The following is an 18,493-nucleotide window of genomic DNA, read 5'->3' on the forward strand; positions in this document are numbered from 1 at the left end:
GCCTGTCAGGAAATGAACTCATCACTGGATGACAGCTGCTAATTTCTCCCTCTTCCATGTCACTCGAGTGGCCTGCTGCAGTTAATAATGAGCCATCCAGCCCTGATTAGAGAGATACACGGAGAGGGTGGGGATGCACACAATACAGTACACAATCACTCAGATGGACATGTAGAATAATCTGCATTCCTATTCAGAGGGGGGAAAAAACACAAAAGAACATTGAACTTGCGACCTTATTGAGGGCAATAGGATTAGCCAAGGTCATGCACTGCAGAATGAAGTTTTAGAACGCCCAAATGTTTCAATTTTCTTATTGAAAATGATGCAGTTTAATGTCTCTCTGCACTCTGAAATGAAAGCATAGTACAAATAAGCAACCATGGAATCAATTTATAGACCAAAATGCTTTTTAAATTTCTGACTCATCAAAGCCACCTTTGGCAGATATAACAGCTGAACACACCCGTGGCACTCTTTGTACAATAGAAATCAAATATCCTTCGGAAAGTTCTTCCCATATCTGTTCCCATAAATGTGTGGCACTTGTAGGTTTCTTTGCATTCACTCTTCTGTCCAGTTCATCCCAAACCATCTCAATGGGGTTTAAGTCTGGAGACTGTGCTGACCACTCCATGTTTTCAAGCTTACCATCTTGTTCTTTTTTCCTGAGATAGTTCTGACATAGCTTGAACTTATGTTTTGGGTCATTTTCTTGCTGTAGGATGAACCCCTGACCAACTAGGCACATCCCAGAGGGTATTGCATGGTGCTGCAGAATGGTGTGGTAGCTGTTTTGGTTCAGGGTGCCTCTCACTCTGTCACCCTGGATCCAGCAAAACAGCCCCAGACCATCACACTTCCTCCTCCATGTTTGACAGTTGATGCCACACACTGTGGAACCATCCTTTCACCTACTCGACGGTGTAAAAAGATCTTGTGTGATGAACCAAATATTTCAAATTTTGATTAATCAGCCCATAATACCTGCCTCCAGTCTTCAGTAATCCAGTGGCGATGTTATAGCGCATCTAGAGATGGCCAGGTCACCACATTAGGGTGATCCATCCTCGTCAGACCTCAAGCAGCCATATCGCACAATTGGTACAGTTTGATAATGATTTATTTACAATATGTTAATTCGTAAGGGATGGACTTAATGCCAAAACAACAAACAAAAGGAGACAAAAGGAGCCTATCTTGTGGATTTACAAAATTTACATAATCAAAAGAATCAAACCAAATGACAACAACTTACCTCCCTAACTAAGAAAAACAGAAGAAAACTAATCAAATAAAAAGCCAGTCCACCCCTACAAACTCCTGTATATAACCAACAACACTGGGCACGTTTGCAAAACTCTGCTGGTTGGGATGAGCCGAAGATGAATGAATGGGAGTCCATGGCAGTATCGTCACATAATGTCATCATATCATATCCAGCTAGTTAGCCAATCCATATGGGCTGTCCTCTGGATCCACCAATCAGAGAGAGGTGGATGCACTGAGATTTGCATATTAGACAATCCTACGACAGCAGTCTTAACAGTGGTGTTTCATGGTCCAGGCAAGCCTCTTCGTCTTATTTTCATGCCTTAGTAATGGCTTTCTTGCTGAAACTCATCCTGTCAAACCTGCAGCTCGAAGTCTTCTCGAGTCACAGCTGAAACTGAGACTTGCTTACTATGACCACTATTCAGCTGTGCTTGAAGATGTTGTACTGTGAGCTGTGAGTGGTTAACTCTCAGAAACTTGTCCTCTGATTCAGTTGCAGCTTTGGGTCTGACAGACCTCTTCCTGTTGGTTTGCCCTGGTCTCTGAGTGCCTTTTGATGGTGAAGGAAACTGTACTGACTGACACCTTGACTTTCTTTGTAATTTCTTTGAAGGAAATACCTACATTTTTGACAAGTGTCATGATGGTCTGTCGCTCTTCCATTAATTGCCTTTTTCTCACCATTTTTGCAGCAACACTCTTTCTGCAGTACAATAATGTTCAACTGATGCTCATGAGGGTACGGTACCAGTTTGTTCCAGCACTGCTTTTATGCAGACAGAGGGGGCTGTAAGTAATCCAGAAAAGTTGGAACATCTGTAGGAATTAGCAGCACCAGCTTTCAAGGCTTGATCAACCTCCATTGCTGCAGAAGAGCTTTAATTTGTTAACTCATTTAAAAAAGGCCTGAAAAAGGCCTTTTTGTATAATTCTGAAATGTACATTATTTTTCAGTTTTGGGTAACCTTTTATTTTAAACCTCTGGCAGCAGTAGTGTATGTAGATATCTCTATATATAGTTTACAGTGTACCATATTACATTACTTTCTAATATTATTCAAACATGTGCATATCCGTTATGAGATTAGCCAATTTAAATCAAAATATTATAATTAATGAGTACATACGCACCAAAATAAATATTATTCCTCAGTGCAGTGCATCTATTTGACTGAACAGCACTTCTCTTCAAAATTCATTATTTAAAGCAGCGCTGCTCAACCTTGGCATCAGGAGCCCACTGAGAGGTCACAAAAGAAGTCGCACATACTGCTGTTGTTGTGACATGACTCTTGAATAACACATATTTGGAAGCATTATAAAAACAAACTGTAAGTTCTATAAATGTGAGGCATCTAAATGCTATCGGTGCATTCTCACCACTCAGTGGGTGTTGACAAACCTTGGCTCTCACAGGCACGTATGGTTGCTCACACAGAGAACGTGACCTCCGTTAAATGCGCCCATCTCCGCTGAATAGAAGGAAGAAGAGCATGAAAAGACTGTGCGAGCTTATAAATGCAACATGAGGCTGGGAGCAGGAGACAAAGACAGGCTGAAAGGCAGACAGGTGTTATGTGAAATTACAGGCTCCCTTCTCTCTGTGTGGCTGTGGATTTCACCGCTCTTTCACTTCTCCCTGGCCTCACCTCTCTCAACATCCATCTGTAATGCTCTCATTTTTCCTGCCCACTCCTCCACCACTTTCTCCCTCTCAGCCCACCTTCTTGCTCTGCTCGCGCAGCACGTGTGTGTTAAAGGGATGATCTTTTGATGCCCTCAGTGTGTACGAGTGCTTTCTCTCTACTTTCAGTGGTTGGCCATTGTGTTTGCAACCGTCACACCGCTCTCCCACTCACTCCATCAGAAACCAGGCTTGTGTAGGGGCCTAAATGAATATTGATTCTCCCTCCAGTGCTGAATAGTGCTGGGGGGGGGGGGGGGGGGGGGGGGGAAGAGAAAAAAATGCAATGAACAGAATGGGCCTGATGGGGGGACGAGATGAGAGGATGGCGATTAGGATGATGGTGATCATGATGACGATAATGATAATGGTGATGATAATGACGGTGTTAGTGATCAGAAAGCTTGATGGGAACCATCAGTTGATGCATGTATGTGCATGTCGCCTGTACGATGCTGCTGCACTGTATGCACGATAGCATCGTGCTGCTGACATAACTATCAACAGCGCTAACTGCCAAGAAAACAAATGTGGGCACACTTGTTAAAAATTAGGCTCAATCTTTATTGTCAAAAATGAAACTGCACTCATGTTTTGTTTTTTTTAAACAGGCCTTCCACACAATGAAGGACTGTCAAAAATCTAAAACATATAATTGTCATTGCTTTACTTTTCGCTACACAGAAAATATGTATAAGGTCTATTTGGGAAATCATTCATCGTATTACTGATTTGGAACTAATAGTACACACACACACACAAAGGATTTGAAGAAAAAGAAAAGATTGCTCACACAAATTAAATCACTGCGTTATCAAAAGAAAAAAAAAACATCTATTTTGCTACAGAAAAACTTTAGGTTGCAACATAAATGTACCACAAAGAAATCAAAAAGCAAGAAAAAAAACCTGTTAGCTCTGTTATAAATGAAAAGATAGACTTTCTTTATAATAACTTGTTTAACTCTTAGCACATTAGAAGCATTGTAAAAATATTTCATGACAATGTATACTCATTCATTTCCTTAAGTTGCATTAATTAATTAAAGCAGTGTTGGCGGCTGTGTGGATTGCAGGTTAGCTCACTTAGCACCAAAACCTTTTTTCCTTTACTGTCGCTTTGAATAAACGATGTTTAACCTGAGTTCAGTGTAGCCCAAGAGAAGATGGTAGAAGTGATGTACGAAGTGAATGAAGCAGGGTGAAATTAAACAGAGACAATGCAGAACACAACATCTGGGCTAACGTGAGCTTTAACCTAGCTAAACAGGGGAAGTGAAATAAAATGCCCAATGTGAATCTTTCAGGGATGTCTCTCTCCTCTACCCTTCCAGGACAATACTGCGAGCAGCTCAATCCAGGTACACCACTATCTCTTCTCCTGTCTGCTGCTCCGCCTGGTGCACCTCCCCGTCACCTGTCCCGGCCTCTCCATACACTTCTCCCTCCACCTGTAAGGTGCAGTTGTCCAGCTCAGTCACAATGTAGTGCGTGCCCTCATCATTGACGATGACCTGGGTCAGGCCTTCCTTCATCATCTGGGACGCGGCGAGTTGTAGCACTTCCTGCATGTCCTCCTGGCCGGTCCCCTGGATGACCTGCACCTGCTCCTCCCCCTCCTGCTTCCCCTCCCCCTGCACTTCACTCTGCACAGCCTCAGCTATCTCTGGGGTCAAGACCTCATGAACGATGGCTGCCTCTCCTTGTATTTCCTCCTGATGGCCCATTTCGCTGACTGCGCTGAGCAGAGCATCGAGAGCTGTGGAGGACTCTGAGACAATGTGACTTTGTCCACCAGCAGCTGCGACTGCTACCCCTCCTCTGGCCACAGCCTGAAACTCCTTTCTGGCCTCCCCTGACTCCAAGACCACGTACTGGGTGCTGCCTCCAGCCAGGTGGGCTCCTGCGGATGCCACTTCCCTGCCCGAGGCTATGACTTGTCCGTCTTCAGTGATGTGGAGCACCTCGGCCACCTGGCCGGCCATGGCCAGCGTCTGCAGGGTGGCAGCGGCTGACTCCTCGAGGGTCTGGTCGATAGCTACCTCTCCGTCACCATAGCCCTGGATGATGATGACCTGTTGGATCTCGTCATGGCCCGATAACTCAGAAGAGTCTTTCCTGTGCAAAGGGGAGCCCATATCCTCTGCTTCCACAAATGTAGCCCCCTGGCCTTTCAGACGACACTCAAAGGACTTGGAAACGATACCTGGGAAACACAGTGATGCATTTCTTATTAGTTAATATGTTTGTTATAAGCAGCCAATAATGACATAAAGAAGCTCCATCTACCAGACTGCTAGAAATTAAAGAAGGAAAAAGGTGTCTGAGAGTGACTGCAACCTTCCTGTCATTCTAGCAGCCAGTATGACACAAAGGATCTTTTTGAGGCCCAATCACAGCATAAAAACATGAAAGTCATTTAGTGGCTAGATGGACAGGATCTCATTTAAAAGTGGCAAATGAGGAGTGCCAATTACTGTCTGTACCACACATGGCAATGCATATATTATTCTTTCTTTCCTATGTGTGTGTGCATCCATCACTGTGTAAAAAAAAGAGAGAGAGGAAAACTACATGGAAAGTTGACATAAAAGGTGATGTAACACTTCACGTATTTGTGTCACTTAATGCATGAAAGGAGACAGAATATGGAGATATTCTTCTGGCGGGAGAGTGCGGTGAGATACGGCTGGTGCTAATTGAGCCACACTGTACCCTCTCAGATCACAGGTTGCCATGGCGTTTCCAAGGTGATAGGAACAGTGTTAGAAATGCCATTGTTTAAACAGCGCCTGGCTTAGACACTTGTAGACTAATCTATGCAGAAAAATAGGAATTTGAGAGAGTGAAAAAGGGACTCTCACACCTAGGTTGCTGAGTGCAGATGAACTTACTGTAAAATAACTGTAAAAAAACAAACAAACATACATTGTCATTTCAAATGTACATTGGTTTTACAAACACCATAGGAAAGACTTTCCTAACTTCTTAGGAAATAAAACTGTACTTTTTTTTCTTCTCCTTCCTTTCTTTCTAAAGTTTCTAAAATGCTAACATTGGAGGTACAAGGTTTACACCCAAGGGCAACACACAAGATCATACAGATCTCACAGTACATAAAGGAAAAAACTCATCAATCACTGATATTCCTATCTACAGCTAACATTTAATGTCCTCCACTCACAGGGTGGACAATGTGATCAGAAAGTCAGAGTTATGCCACAAACAGCTTCTGACCCAATGGTGCCACGTCCTCCTCAAACACGACCAGAAACACATTCGTTTTAACTCCCACACTTACTAGCCAAATAGAAAATGACCATTCATTCTTTGGTGACAGCAAAACAGATAATACTGCAAAGGTGCTTTTGGAATAAACAACATTTTACACAGCTGTAGGTGAATGAAAGGAAACAGAAAACCCTTTATGTATTACAACTGCTTCTGACAAAAGAGTGAACTATTAAGGCTTAGATGGATAGAGCAGAAAATTCTACTTGGAGGCGACAAAGTTAAAGATTTTTAATACAGTCTGGCCTTTTCTAGCAACTAAGTAGCAACCTCAAGGGCAAAAGAAATTTACTCATTCTAAAAAAGCCACTTCAGAATGGCCCCAGGATTGTCTGAAGCAAGGCTTACGTGGCCAGTCGAGGAACTGCAGCATGCTTTGGTTTCAGTTTTTAGTCCTGAAGGTTGCTGCTTGGTTGCCAAAAATGTATCCAGATATTGTTAAAACTCCCAACTTCATAGAAGAAATTGTTTAGAGCCTGGTCTCTGCAGCTGTAGCTACTAGCTTTCTGTAAGACCTTGCCACAAGTCACTTAAACAAAACCTCTCAAGTGTATTTAGAGTCTTGCTGCCTTTTTGAGTATTTTTAATTGTTCAACAAGTAACACAGCTTTCTGTGTCACTCAGCGCACCACCGACAAATCTGAGCTCCAATTAGAAATTGTGAAATTCTAATAAACAAGTTTTTTGTTTCTTAGCGTTAATTATCAAGTGTCTCTTTTTTGGACACACATAGACAGGTTTGCTAGCGTTAGCGGATAACTTAGTGCTTCACCCCTTTTTTAAGGGTCAACTATATGGTCACGCCTGGCTCTGGTGGCAACCAAAAATACCAAAATCAAGGCTTTAAAACAGACAATAAACCATGGCTAAGTGGATCTTTTATATATAGTCTATGCTGGCAACACAGCTTTGATTAATTCCGTTGTTTTCATTCTAATTCTGTTGTTTGTTTTAAACTACCATTGTTTTCATTCAAATTCTGTTGTTTTCATTCAAATTCTTTTCTTTTCATTCTAATTCCATTGTTTTGATTCAAATTCTGGTCTGTTCATTCTAATTCTGTTGTTTTCATTCAAATTCCGTTCATTTCATTGAAATTCCGTTGTTTTCATTCAAATGCTGTTGTTTTCATTCTAATTCAGTCGTTTTCATTCAAATTCCATTGTTTTCATTCAAATTCCGTCGTTTTCATTCAAATTCCATTGTTTGTTCTCAAATTCTGTTGTTTTCATTCAAATTCCATTGTTTTCATTCAAATTCTGTTGTTTTCATTCAAATTCTGTCGTTTTCATTTTAATTCAGTTGTTTTCATTGTAATTCTGTTGTTTTCATTCAAATTCCGTTGTTTTCATTGTAATTCTGTTGTTTTCATTCAAATTCCGTTGTTTTCATTGTAATTCTGTTGTTTTCATTTTAATTCTGTCGTTTTCATTTTAATTCTACTCTTTTTATGTAAATTCTATTGTTTCTTTTAGAATTCTGTTGCTTTCATTCTAACTCTGTTCTGTACATTCTAACTCCGTTGTTTTCATTCAAATTCCGTTGTTTGTTTTCAAATTCCGTTGTTTTCGTTCAAATTCTGTTGTTTTCATTCAAATTCTTTGGTTTTTGATCAAATTCTGTTGTTTTCATTTAAATTCGGTCGTTTTCATTTTAATTCCGTTGTTTTCATTCTAATTCTGTTGTTTGTTTTAAACTTCCATTGTTTTCATTCAAATTCCGTTGTTTTCATTCAAATTCTTTTCTTTTTATTCTAATTCCATTGTTTTCATTCAAATTCCGTTGTTTTCATTCAAATTCTGTTCTTTTCATTCTAATTCCATTGTTTTGATTCAAATTCTGGTCTGTTTATTCTAATTCCGTTGTTTTCATTCAAATTCTATTCATTTCATTCTAATTCTGTTCATTTCATTGAAATTCCGTTGTTTTCATTCAAATGCTGTTGTTTTTATTCTAATTCTGTCGTTTTCATGCAAATTCCATTGTTTTCATTTAAATTCCATTGTTTGTTCTCAAATACTGTTGTTTTCATTCAAATTCCGTGGTTTTCATTGTAATTCTGTTGTTTTCATGCAAATTCTTTTATTTTTGATCAAATTCTGTTCTTTTCATTCAAATTCCGTCGTTTTCCTTAAAATTCCATTGTTTTCATTCAAATTCCATTGTTTGTTCTCTAATTCTGTTGTTTTCATTCAAATTCCGTCGTTTTCATTCAAATTCTGTTCTTTTCATTCTAATTCTGTCGTTTTCATTTTAATTCCGTTGTTTTCATTGTAATTCTGTTGTTTTCATTCAAATTCCGTTGTTTTCATTTTAAGGCTTTATTATTATTAATAACCTTAGCTTTGCTGTAAGCTGTAAGATGCTAATGCTAATGACATGACAATGAATTAAAAAATGACTCTACACATAAAAGAAGAAAAGAAACTGATAATAGAGGACTGAAGAGGTAGTGTAACAGTTGAAGTGTAGATGGACAAGGTGATTTCTTTAAATCAAGATGTTTCCTCTCCACATGAAATGGTAACTTTAATGAAGAGGGCAATCAGACTGCAGCTTTGTTAAGAGGGAGCAGACTCTTCTCTTAGAAAGATATATAGTATACATTGTGCATTACAGCTTAAATACTCATAAGTAGAGTGTTCAACTCCCTGATTCTAACCCTCTTTATTCAGTCTCTCCTCTCATGTTTGAAGTGTCTTTCTAAATCTACCCTATACATCTATCTCATTACATATGCAGGTAAAGCTAACACTATGCATTTGTTTAAGGGCAAAACACGAAAAAAAAAAAAAGAAAAAATTATTGCGGCACTGCAGCACAGAGGCAACAAGTCTCTGTAGTAAATATCAATTCAGGCCCGGCTATTTGTAACCCAAGTGACAAGCGCTGTAGTTAGTGTGTGGAAGGAGTCAGTACTGTCAAAGGCAGCCAGAAGAAGGTGGCATTTTGAGCAGCAGAGGTTAGCTATTTACACAGAGCTACAGGGCCAGTGCTAACTGCCTACACCAAAATGCTTCGAGCTGAGAGGTCGGCCGGAGAGGACAATAACTCAGTGGCTGTTCAGTTTCTACCACTGCACCATAGAACCTGTTTGTAAGAGTGTGTGTGTGATTTTAGGAGAGAAAAAGCACATTAGTGTAGAAAATAATGAAGCTCGGGTGACTAAAGCTCAGTCTCTGCCAGTTTTTGTGTGAATCTCTAAGTTCACGTGTTGTTTATGTCAGCATTGTGGGTTAAGGTCAGGCTTTACCGATGTGTGTCTCTACCACATGCGCTCCTATTCCTATTTGTCTCTGCGTGTGCTTGCTGTGCTGCAAAAATGTGTTGGTGTTGTGCTGTGGGGGTGGCGAGGCTACGCGTTGCTAGTGTGTGTCACATTAGCCATGGGGTGCTGTCGGCGGGGCCCAGCGGCGGCCCGCTGAGGTTTATGGAGTGTCACTCAGTCGCCGCAGCCGTGAATCAAGTTAATGTTGCAGATCCCATCTCTTCAGTTGTCCTGCGCTCCCGGTGGAAGAACAACATTTGAACAGCGTGATTTGGCCCCGGCGAGAGGCTGATGCCTGTTTAATATGTGTTTTGAGTGTTCTGACTGACTGACTCCTTTAACAGGAAGAAGGAGAGAGGATGAGAGAAAGAGAGAGAGGTGCAGGCTGCTTTATTGGCTGTGATCTGAAACAAGATGGAGGCTCCCTGAGAAGAATAAAAGAACGGGAGGAGGAAAAGGATGCACAGACAGGTGATGATGTCACTCTCATTTCCAAAACGAAAGAAACAAAAAAACCTTGAGGTATGCTTTTAATGCTGATAATGAATTTGTACAGGGGATATAACACTGTATTTGAGGAAGCACTTTACTTCTTATATCAGATGACAGGGGTGATGGTGCTTTTACTGAACTATCAGATGACTAGTTTATAGAAGAATTTGCAAAGCAAACAGAAATATGGAAGAATCAGCGAGAAGAGCGCAGTGAACAGCATGATACATGTAAGGAAAATATGATCAGTATTAAATCAAAGGCCAATTTTCTAGTTTTCTTTCCAATTAATACCAGAAAGCACAGGGGATTGCCGGCACAACTACTTTTTGGGATCAGACCTGGCTGCACTGCTAGAATAGACTCATGCTCCCAAAAACTACCTGATAAAATTTGATGTCTGCTGCTAAGAAGCAACAGCACAATTTACAGGAAGTTATTTTAATGCCTGCAGTTGTTCACTGTTTGATTAACTGTTGGAGCATGATCAGAAAATAATCCAAGGAGGACACAACTGTGTGCACTGTATGGGGAGAAAAGTGCTGCAAAGGACTCTGGTCTCAGAACATGATAACTTTATATTAAATGAAACGCTACTGGAATTAAACATAACCTTATTCTGCTTGGGGGCTCCTCTGGAACCACTTCAATGACCATTTGGTGACCCTCAGACCTCAGTTTGATAACCATTCAGTGACACTTTGTTCTAGACACTATTCTGTGTGTAAGCATCAGTGCAGAAGCCTCACACACACGGTGTGTGGTACAGATGTGATTATTGATCAGCGGATCAATGTGCTGGCCAGCGGTGGGGGCCCAGGGGCTCTAAGTGGCATTACTTTAGCTCGGAGAGGCCGCCAAGGGAACGGTCAGACAGCACTTACCAGCAGTTAGAGAAATTAACCTTAACACTGAGACACCAGCACACACACAATCAATTACATTCACGGTAACACAGGTCAGGGTGCTGTGAATATAAGCTTACTCGCACATACACATACAATCAGGGGAGAGCACAGTGTGAGTCTTGTTATATTCATCAGGACGTTGCAGTAGTCAGAATCCTTAACTCAAATTTGTACCCCTCACTTTAACCTGGAAGTAACCAAGAGCAAGTCCTGAGTGGTTGCTGACAGTACAGAAGACAAAGAAATCAACCTGAATAGACACCACAGCGAGCAAAGTCAATTATACGGTATCAAACTATAACACAAGAAAGGGAAAAAAAGGCTCACCAAATCAATTACAAGGTCAATAACAGGACCATGAAAAAGCCAGCTTATTTTTGGAATTTTGCACAAAACCCTTTACAATCCTTTTACCAGGCGATTACCTTTAATTATAGATATGAAGCCAGCGCCTTAAAATGATGGAGACCCCTAAACCTGACACACTGTTGTTTGTGGAGGGATTTTTACAGATGAGGTGGTTTGTGAGAGTGTATGTGTGTCCGTTTGTGTCAGAAGCCTTTGAAGGTGACACTGTTAAGTAGATAAAGCATCACTTCTGGGTGGATCCAGGTCACCGAGGATGGCCTGCATATGATGATGTTCAGAGTGTGTCTGCATGGATGTCTGTGCACATGTGACTATTTTAATGCATATGTATGTATATTTGTGCGCACTCTATTTATTTTGGCTACATGATGGCAACATTTCTGTATTATCTACATACATTCATCCCCTCTATTCTTAAGTACTATGACTCTTCAACGCCCTGTTGGAAACTCTTTGAATTTGGCCAAAACACTCAAAGATGAAGGAATTAAACTTTAATGGTCAAAGCTCACGGAAATGTGACTTCATTAAACCGTGGCACTATATAACGAACTCACCCACTATGAATCACTTACTGGTCCTTAAAACCCTAATCTTAAAGCTTGCATTTGAAACCGAGACACCGCACGCTCATACAGTAGCATTATGACAGTTACAAGCAGGCCTGTCCTAAGGCACATCCTACGTTCTTCCTTTTTTTTTTTTTTTTTTTGCTGGAAATCACAATTTACAGCATTAACATCATGTTTTTTAATAATAGTATTTACTTTGGTCATATATAAAGTGGGCAGTAGGCTCATTTTCCCTTAGATGTCTTCATATTCTGATTTCATTTTACAACCAGAGGAGTCGACCCCTGCTGGTCATTAGAGACAATGCAGCTTTAAAGAAGATATGTCCATCCTTTATATAAGGTCCATGCACAAAAGATATTTGGCTTTAACTTAAGAATCCATAAATCCTTTAAATATAGATATATTTCGCACAGAAATCTAGTAGTGGCATGGTGGTTATATCATTTTTTTGTAAAACATATTTCATGCCATTGTATGCACCTGCATTTTCCTTGTTTACATTTTTTTAAAATGCATTTTAATATATTTAATCTTAATTTTAAAAACACACACACATATATGCTACTTTTGTCTTGAGTTTTATACTTTCTGAATGACTTTATTCACACACATGTTTCCTATGCATCTCTACATATGGGCAGGTGTGTGTTTGCGTGCCTGAGTGTGTGCGAACAAACTAGCAGGTCAGCCGAGGTCCAGCTAGCGATGACTCTACTTTGTCTGATAGGGACAGCCGTTACTGTCACCTTTAGAAATGCTATGAATCAATGCCAAGGAGGGACAGGCCAGCAGACCAAAAAACAACCAATTATACAGCATCCAGATTGACACTGGGTGGACAGGGCAGAGAGAGAGAGAGAGATGGAGGCACACTGAACTCACTCCAAGGACGAATAAACACAAGAGAATGAGGCCACAGACTGACAGGGGACCTTCTGGGCTGTAACACCAATACACTGACTTTGAGGGCCAATGTGAATCCATCAGTGACTAGGTGGACCTTAAAGAAAATGTTTAATGCTTTTTTCATAATTAATCGTGACAGAAATGAATGACTACATTGATATTTACTATTGTATTTTCTCCAGCCCACTAAAGTTTTGTTTTATGTGCTCTCTATTGTGTTCCCTTCTTCCTGTGAAAGGTTAAGTGTTTTTTTTATAGATTACAGGCTGCTTTTACTTTCATTGTTTTAAATGTTCCGAGACTGAGAAGAGCTTAGCTCTGGCAGGAGAGCTGTAAATAACCACAATTATTCTTTTCATGTTTTCCCCTCTGTCTGCCCATTTTGTCCTGTGGACTATGGAAGGGTAAGCAGATCAATCAATCAACAAACATCAAAAATCTGAAAATCATAACTACAGATTTTTGTGAGCTTGCAATTTCAAACAATGGCTTGAAGACAAAAAAACACCTCAAAACTAAAACAACACAATAAAAACAGAAAAAATGTGGATGTTTGCTAATGTATTACACTTCTTCCCACACACGCAACAGAACAAACATTCAAAATAGTTGTATTTTCAGAACATATACTAAATGTCAGCCACATATAATCAAGGACTTGGAATCCACTGTAGAAAAGCATCAAAGTGTCGTCTTATTTTCTCTCAAGAAATTCAAGAAACCGCCCACAATTTTCCAGCATTTTCTAATTGCTTCTTCAACTGGGGTCGTGGGGGGCTGAATATCCCAGCTGACAGACTGAAAGGCAGTGTACACCCTCGACATGTAACACAGAGAGACAAGCAACCTTAAAAAAAGGGACAAAGCAGCAGATTTGAACCCAGAACTTTCTTGCTGTGAGGCAACATGGCACCACTTTGCCACCCAAGTAGCAACCCCCAGGGCTGAAAAATGAAGCCGGTTGCTTCATTTTCTCTTGTCCCCCAGCATAACAACTCTATGTGAAGTGTTTTTTAAAGTTTTTTATTCCAAGCTGTTTTGGATTTTGTTAAGACTAAAGCTCCACAGCTCTCTGAAACTGACATATGGCCACTTGAGGACATTTCAGGTGTTGGTTGTCTAGGTAACCCTCTAATTTAATTTACTAAAACATTATATGTCAGTCATGGTATCCTACACTCTCATTGGTAGTCACCTTATTCACTCGCTTAGAAGAGAAAAGTTTCTCTTAGGTCCCGCCCATTTTGCATCACTGGCGGTTTTTCCCACCGTTTGAAGTCGCTGAATGTCAGCCACCTGGTGTTTGGTTGCTACGCTGCTGTAGATCACTTTCCAGTGTGGAAGCAGCTTTAGGGGCGGGGATGCTTTGATTGACAGCTGTCACGATAAGGGCAGCTGTAGAAGCAGCTGTCTGCCAGGTCTCCCCTCTGCTAACAGACTGAACTGGGCCACATCGCGGTGTTAAAGCATCAGTGCCTTTTGAAGCATTTTTAATTACAGTAACTGACAAATAATGTGGTCTGCTGTCAAATACAACCTCACAGTCTGTGCTTCACTTCTGGTAAGTGAAACTTGTATATTTCATTAACCTGTTACTCAGCACCAAACAGTAAACTGGGTCAGTTTCACCCTGTTTATTGATGGAGCTTGCTAACCAAGTTAGCTCCCATTAGCTTTCTTGGTTAGCAATGCTATATGGCGGTTGCACAAACTCCAAATGCAGACTCTAGAAACCAATATTTTTTTTGATTAGGAACACAAGGAACATTTTACACTTTCATGTCTGACATGAAAGTGTAAAATAAATAACCAAAATTCTTTTAACTGCAATAACATCTAAAGCACTGAACAATAAAATATACTAGTCGAACAGCTGAGATTGAAAGGGTTCAAGAGGTGAGAAATACAAATGCACACACACACACACACACACACACACACACACACACACACACACACACACACGGAGTATGTGGTCAGAAGAAACACAGGTCGGTGTCCTGCTCTCAGCTCTTTTTCTGCTGACAGAGGATGACCCAGTGTGAGTCTAATCTGCTCCACACTAACTCCATCTACTTCATGTCCCCCATGTGCCCCTGAAGGGAGAGGAGGGAGAGAAACAGAGGTGAAAAGTGAAAGAGTAAAAGCAAGAAAAAAAAAAAGAAGACACAGCTTTATCTTTCTATTTCACCATTCAAAGAGCTGTTGGTGTCATGTAGTTAATGAGTTAGTTAAAGTCTGGTAAATAAGTGTTTATTTTCAGTTACAAAGTAGGTGTCATTAAATACATCTTTCGAAACAGGCTAGATTTTTATTTGAGCCAAAAAGATTTAAGAGCAAGTGCTAATTATGCTCTTTTATGTGCTATTTTAATTTCGGAAAGAATTTGCAAGAAACTATGGTAACAGTGCTTTGTTTGCACATTTTTCACTAGACAGGAAAAGTCACGTTCGGACACCTGCTTTTAGAAATTAGGCGAAAACTGTTAAACATTTAAAAACTTAATGAACCACAACAGAAGGAAAAAAATGGCCTTACAGAAGAATAAATAAGTAATAAATGACAGTGCTGTCAGTTAATAGGTGACCTGGGCAAGCGGCTATCATTAGATGTTTCAAGAAAAACCGGCACTAATCACTTCCTGGAAGACCAGATGCAGAGGACTTTCAAAATAATAAGTGCAAATACAAAGGTTTCGTTAGCCAGTACAGTTGATGCAGGATGCACTGGCTCACAGGAAAGTCCCTCCACAAGATCAATGGTATGCTTTACATCACAACATGAGCATCATGTACCACAAAACACGGGCTGCTGAGGATTCATCTGGTTGGCTGCAGATGAAAAAAAGAAAAAGAAAAGCAAATGTGTGGGAGGTTGATACAGCCGCACAAAGTGAGGCCTGATCAACCTCAGCAGGGTTGTCAGTGAGAGGGCGTCTGGTGCTGAAAGGCCTGAAACACCTGATGACTGCAGGTTACATCACTGATTATGTGGCCTAGAAAAGCATCAGAAGATACATCATTTCAACTTTAAAAATGAGTGCCGGTTATTTCCCTGATGCTGTAAATCACAGCTATTTGCACTCTGCAGATGAAGGTCAGAAATGATCACAGTGTGATGGCCAGATGCGAGTAGCAAAGAATGAAACAGAATAGAGCGAGGAGGCGCGTAAAGAGCCCCATCCAAGAATCCAAGAGGGGCGGTTGACATATGAAACAATAACAAAGATCATAACACTTTTTCTTTCCCATATTCCCCCTCCTTCCCTCCTCTCGCTCTCCCCCATTAGAACTTCCTTCTATTCCTCTGTCCTGTTTCCTTCTTCCAACTCTCTCTCGTCTTTCTCTCAAAAGCTCTGGAGGTGGACCTTTGATTGCTTCTTTAATTAGCAATGTCAGACGGCTCTGTGGATTTACTGGGGATGTCGAACTTCTGCAGATAATTGCATGCCTTTCCCTTTCTCTTTTGCTACCTCCCTCCCTCCCATCCTCCATCCATCCCTCTGCAGTCCTTTCACTATGTCCCCCTATCTATCCCTCTCACTCACTCTCCTATGATTTAATGATTAATTATGGATGCGAGTTTGAGAATAAAAGCTTTTTCACTAATCAAAATGAAATTTTCCCCCCATTCTGGTAATTACAGTGTGAAGATGATGTTGCTGATGTCTTTTTGTTGCCAAGGCCTGAACTGCGCAGTGATCTGAGGTCCGTCAAGGCGGATGAAGTGAATAATCGCAACATAATGGCTTGCTTCAAAATTTCTAAAATAAACTGGGTGGAGAAATGAAGTCAAAGTGGTCTCGATTGGATTGAGGGAGAAAGGGAATAAACAAAGAGACAGAAGCAGAATGCTTTAGAAAATCTTAGTACAGAGGCCCAGAAAGGGAAACAAAGTGAAGCCTAAATCTTCAAGCTTGACAACAGCCATCAGTCATTCAGGAATTATTGTCTTTGTCCAAAAGCTCTAGTTTAAAAATGCAATTAGAGTTGCAGCTCACAAACATTTTCTTTACCAAACTGCAGAGCATTTAAACTAAGAGTGTGTGAAATGTGGGAAAATAATCAAATATGTCCAAGGTGGTATTATTCATATTTATGTTAGCTGAAAGGATTGGCTGGTTAACTGTCTAAATCAGCGGTCCCCAACCCCCGGGCCTCGGACCCGTATCGGTCCGTGAGTCGTTTGGTACCGGGAGAGTTGAGGCTCAGGTGTGAAATGTATGGTTTTCAGGGTTTTTAATCGGTTTTCAGCGTTATTTTGTTATCGTTTTTATCATTAACTCTGTTTTCCTGGGTCTTTTCACGTGTGTTATGAATAAATCTTCTTTTTTTCGGTACCGGTACTAGTTTTATTTTGTTGTATTTATCCGCGACACCTTAAAGGCCGGTCCGTGAAAATAATGTCGGGCATAAACCGGTCCGTGGCGCAAAAAAGGTTGGAGACCGCTGGTCTAAATGACAGAAAATGACATAGTAACATCTGTACAAAGATAGTAATCAATTTCAGACAAAGCTGCTAAACAATGTAGCAGCTTCTCATTTGTAAGGGTTTGGTGGTGGTTTCTTATTACAGTGTGTTCATGTGCAACATCTGATTTAATGGCACAATTACCACCATCAACCAACTTCACAATAATGAAGAAAATTAGTATCAAACAAAATATACTGTAGATACTGGAAATCAGCTATTGTGACACCAAAAGCACGCAAAGGAGCAACAACACAACAAGTGCTGCAAATAAGCAATGATGGAAATACAGCACATTAGAACTGTATTGCCATTTCATGAAGTATAATAAGAGAAGGTCAAGCTTGGCAAAGTACCAAAAAACACTGGATCCTGGCAAGTCACAGACCAAGGTGTATCACGATGACAGATTTAAATGAGGAGGAAATTCATACAGTAATGCTTTGCTGAACACAGAGCTGATTTTCACTTTATACAAACAGTCCAGTGGCATGTCATCTTTGGTTGAAGTAACAGTTTAGCCACCTTCTTATTTACTAGAACATCACTGATGCCAGCTAATTCAAAGCCTGGCCATCCACACAGTATATCAACACAGAATATAGTATGACAAGCCCTTATTGTTCCCTATTCAGTGACTCATACGCGACCACAACACACACTCTCAGGCACACAGGTCTGTTTAGCTTAGTTTCCGATCCTCCCTGCCATATTTACTGGGTATTTACCTAACAGAGGCAGGCTGGAGATATTTATCGTCCTGATGGCTCTATATATAGGGCTGAGGAGCTCGGTGAGAGGAGAGGCAGACGCAGTGGGAGGTTGCTTCTCTAATCTCCATCTCCAGGCTGACAGGCCTGAGAAGGCCCTAATGAATGGCTCTTTTCATCTACACGCCTGTGTGTATGTGACAGTATAAATATTTAGCAATATTGGAGTCAGCTCGTGATTTTACACAGATGGAGTGATTGATGGCTCAGCCCCCTGACGCATGCCAAAGACCATCCTGGAGATGTTATATAAACCACCACAGCCTCTCTCTCCCTCCATCATCATCTCCATCTCGTTCGTTCTCTATCTTTCACACTGCCTCCTCTGCTCTCCGCCTCCTTCCCAGCTTGTCTTCTCGCTGTCGATCCGCCCTCTGTGGCTCTGCCAATTTGCTTCACTGTTGAATTTCTATCATACACTGTGCTGTCTCTATGGAAGTAAGACAGGCTAAATCAGAGGAAAACAACCTGACAGGGAGAAAGCCT

General features: G+C 40.7%; 1 protein-coding gene across 1 annotated transcript in view; it reads right to left on the reverse strand.

The window, feature by feature from the left end:
* Positions 1-4,021: 4,021 nt before the first annotated feature.
* The window catches only part of znf407 (zinc finger protein 407), a 169,656-nt gene continuing 155,184 nt past the window's right edge, over positions 4,022-18,493 (reverse strand). The window contains exon 10 of the mRNA XM_085365138.1: positions 4,022-5,164. Coding sequence (XP_085221264.1) covers positions 4,311-5,164 — 854 coding nt within the window. The 3' untranslated portion in view covers positions 4,022-4,310. The remainder of the gene's footprint in view (positions 5,165-18,493) is intronic.

Source organism: Diplotaxodon limnothrissa, linkage group LG11, assembly GCF_057381915.1.
Source record: "Diplotaxodon limnothrissa isolate DT_005_m linkage group LG11, D_limnothrissa_male_GT1.1, whole genome shotgun sequence".
Taxonomy (NCBI): Eukaryota; Metazoa; Chordata; class Actinopteri; order Cichliformes; family Cichlidae; genus Diplotaxodon; species Diplotaxodon limnothrissa.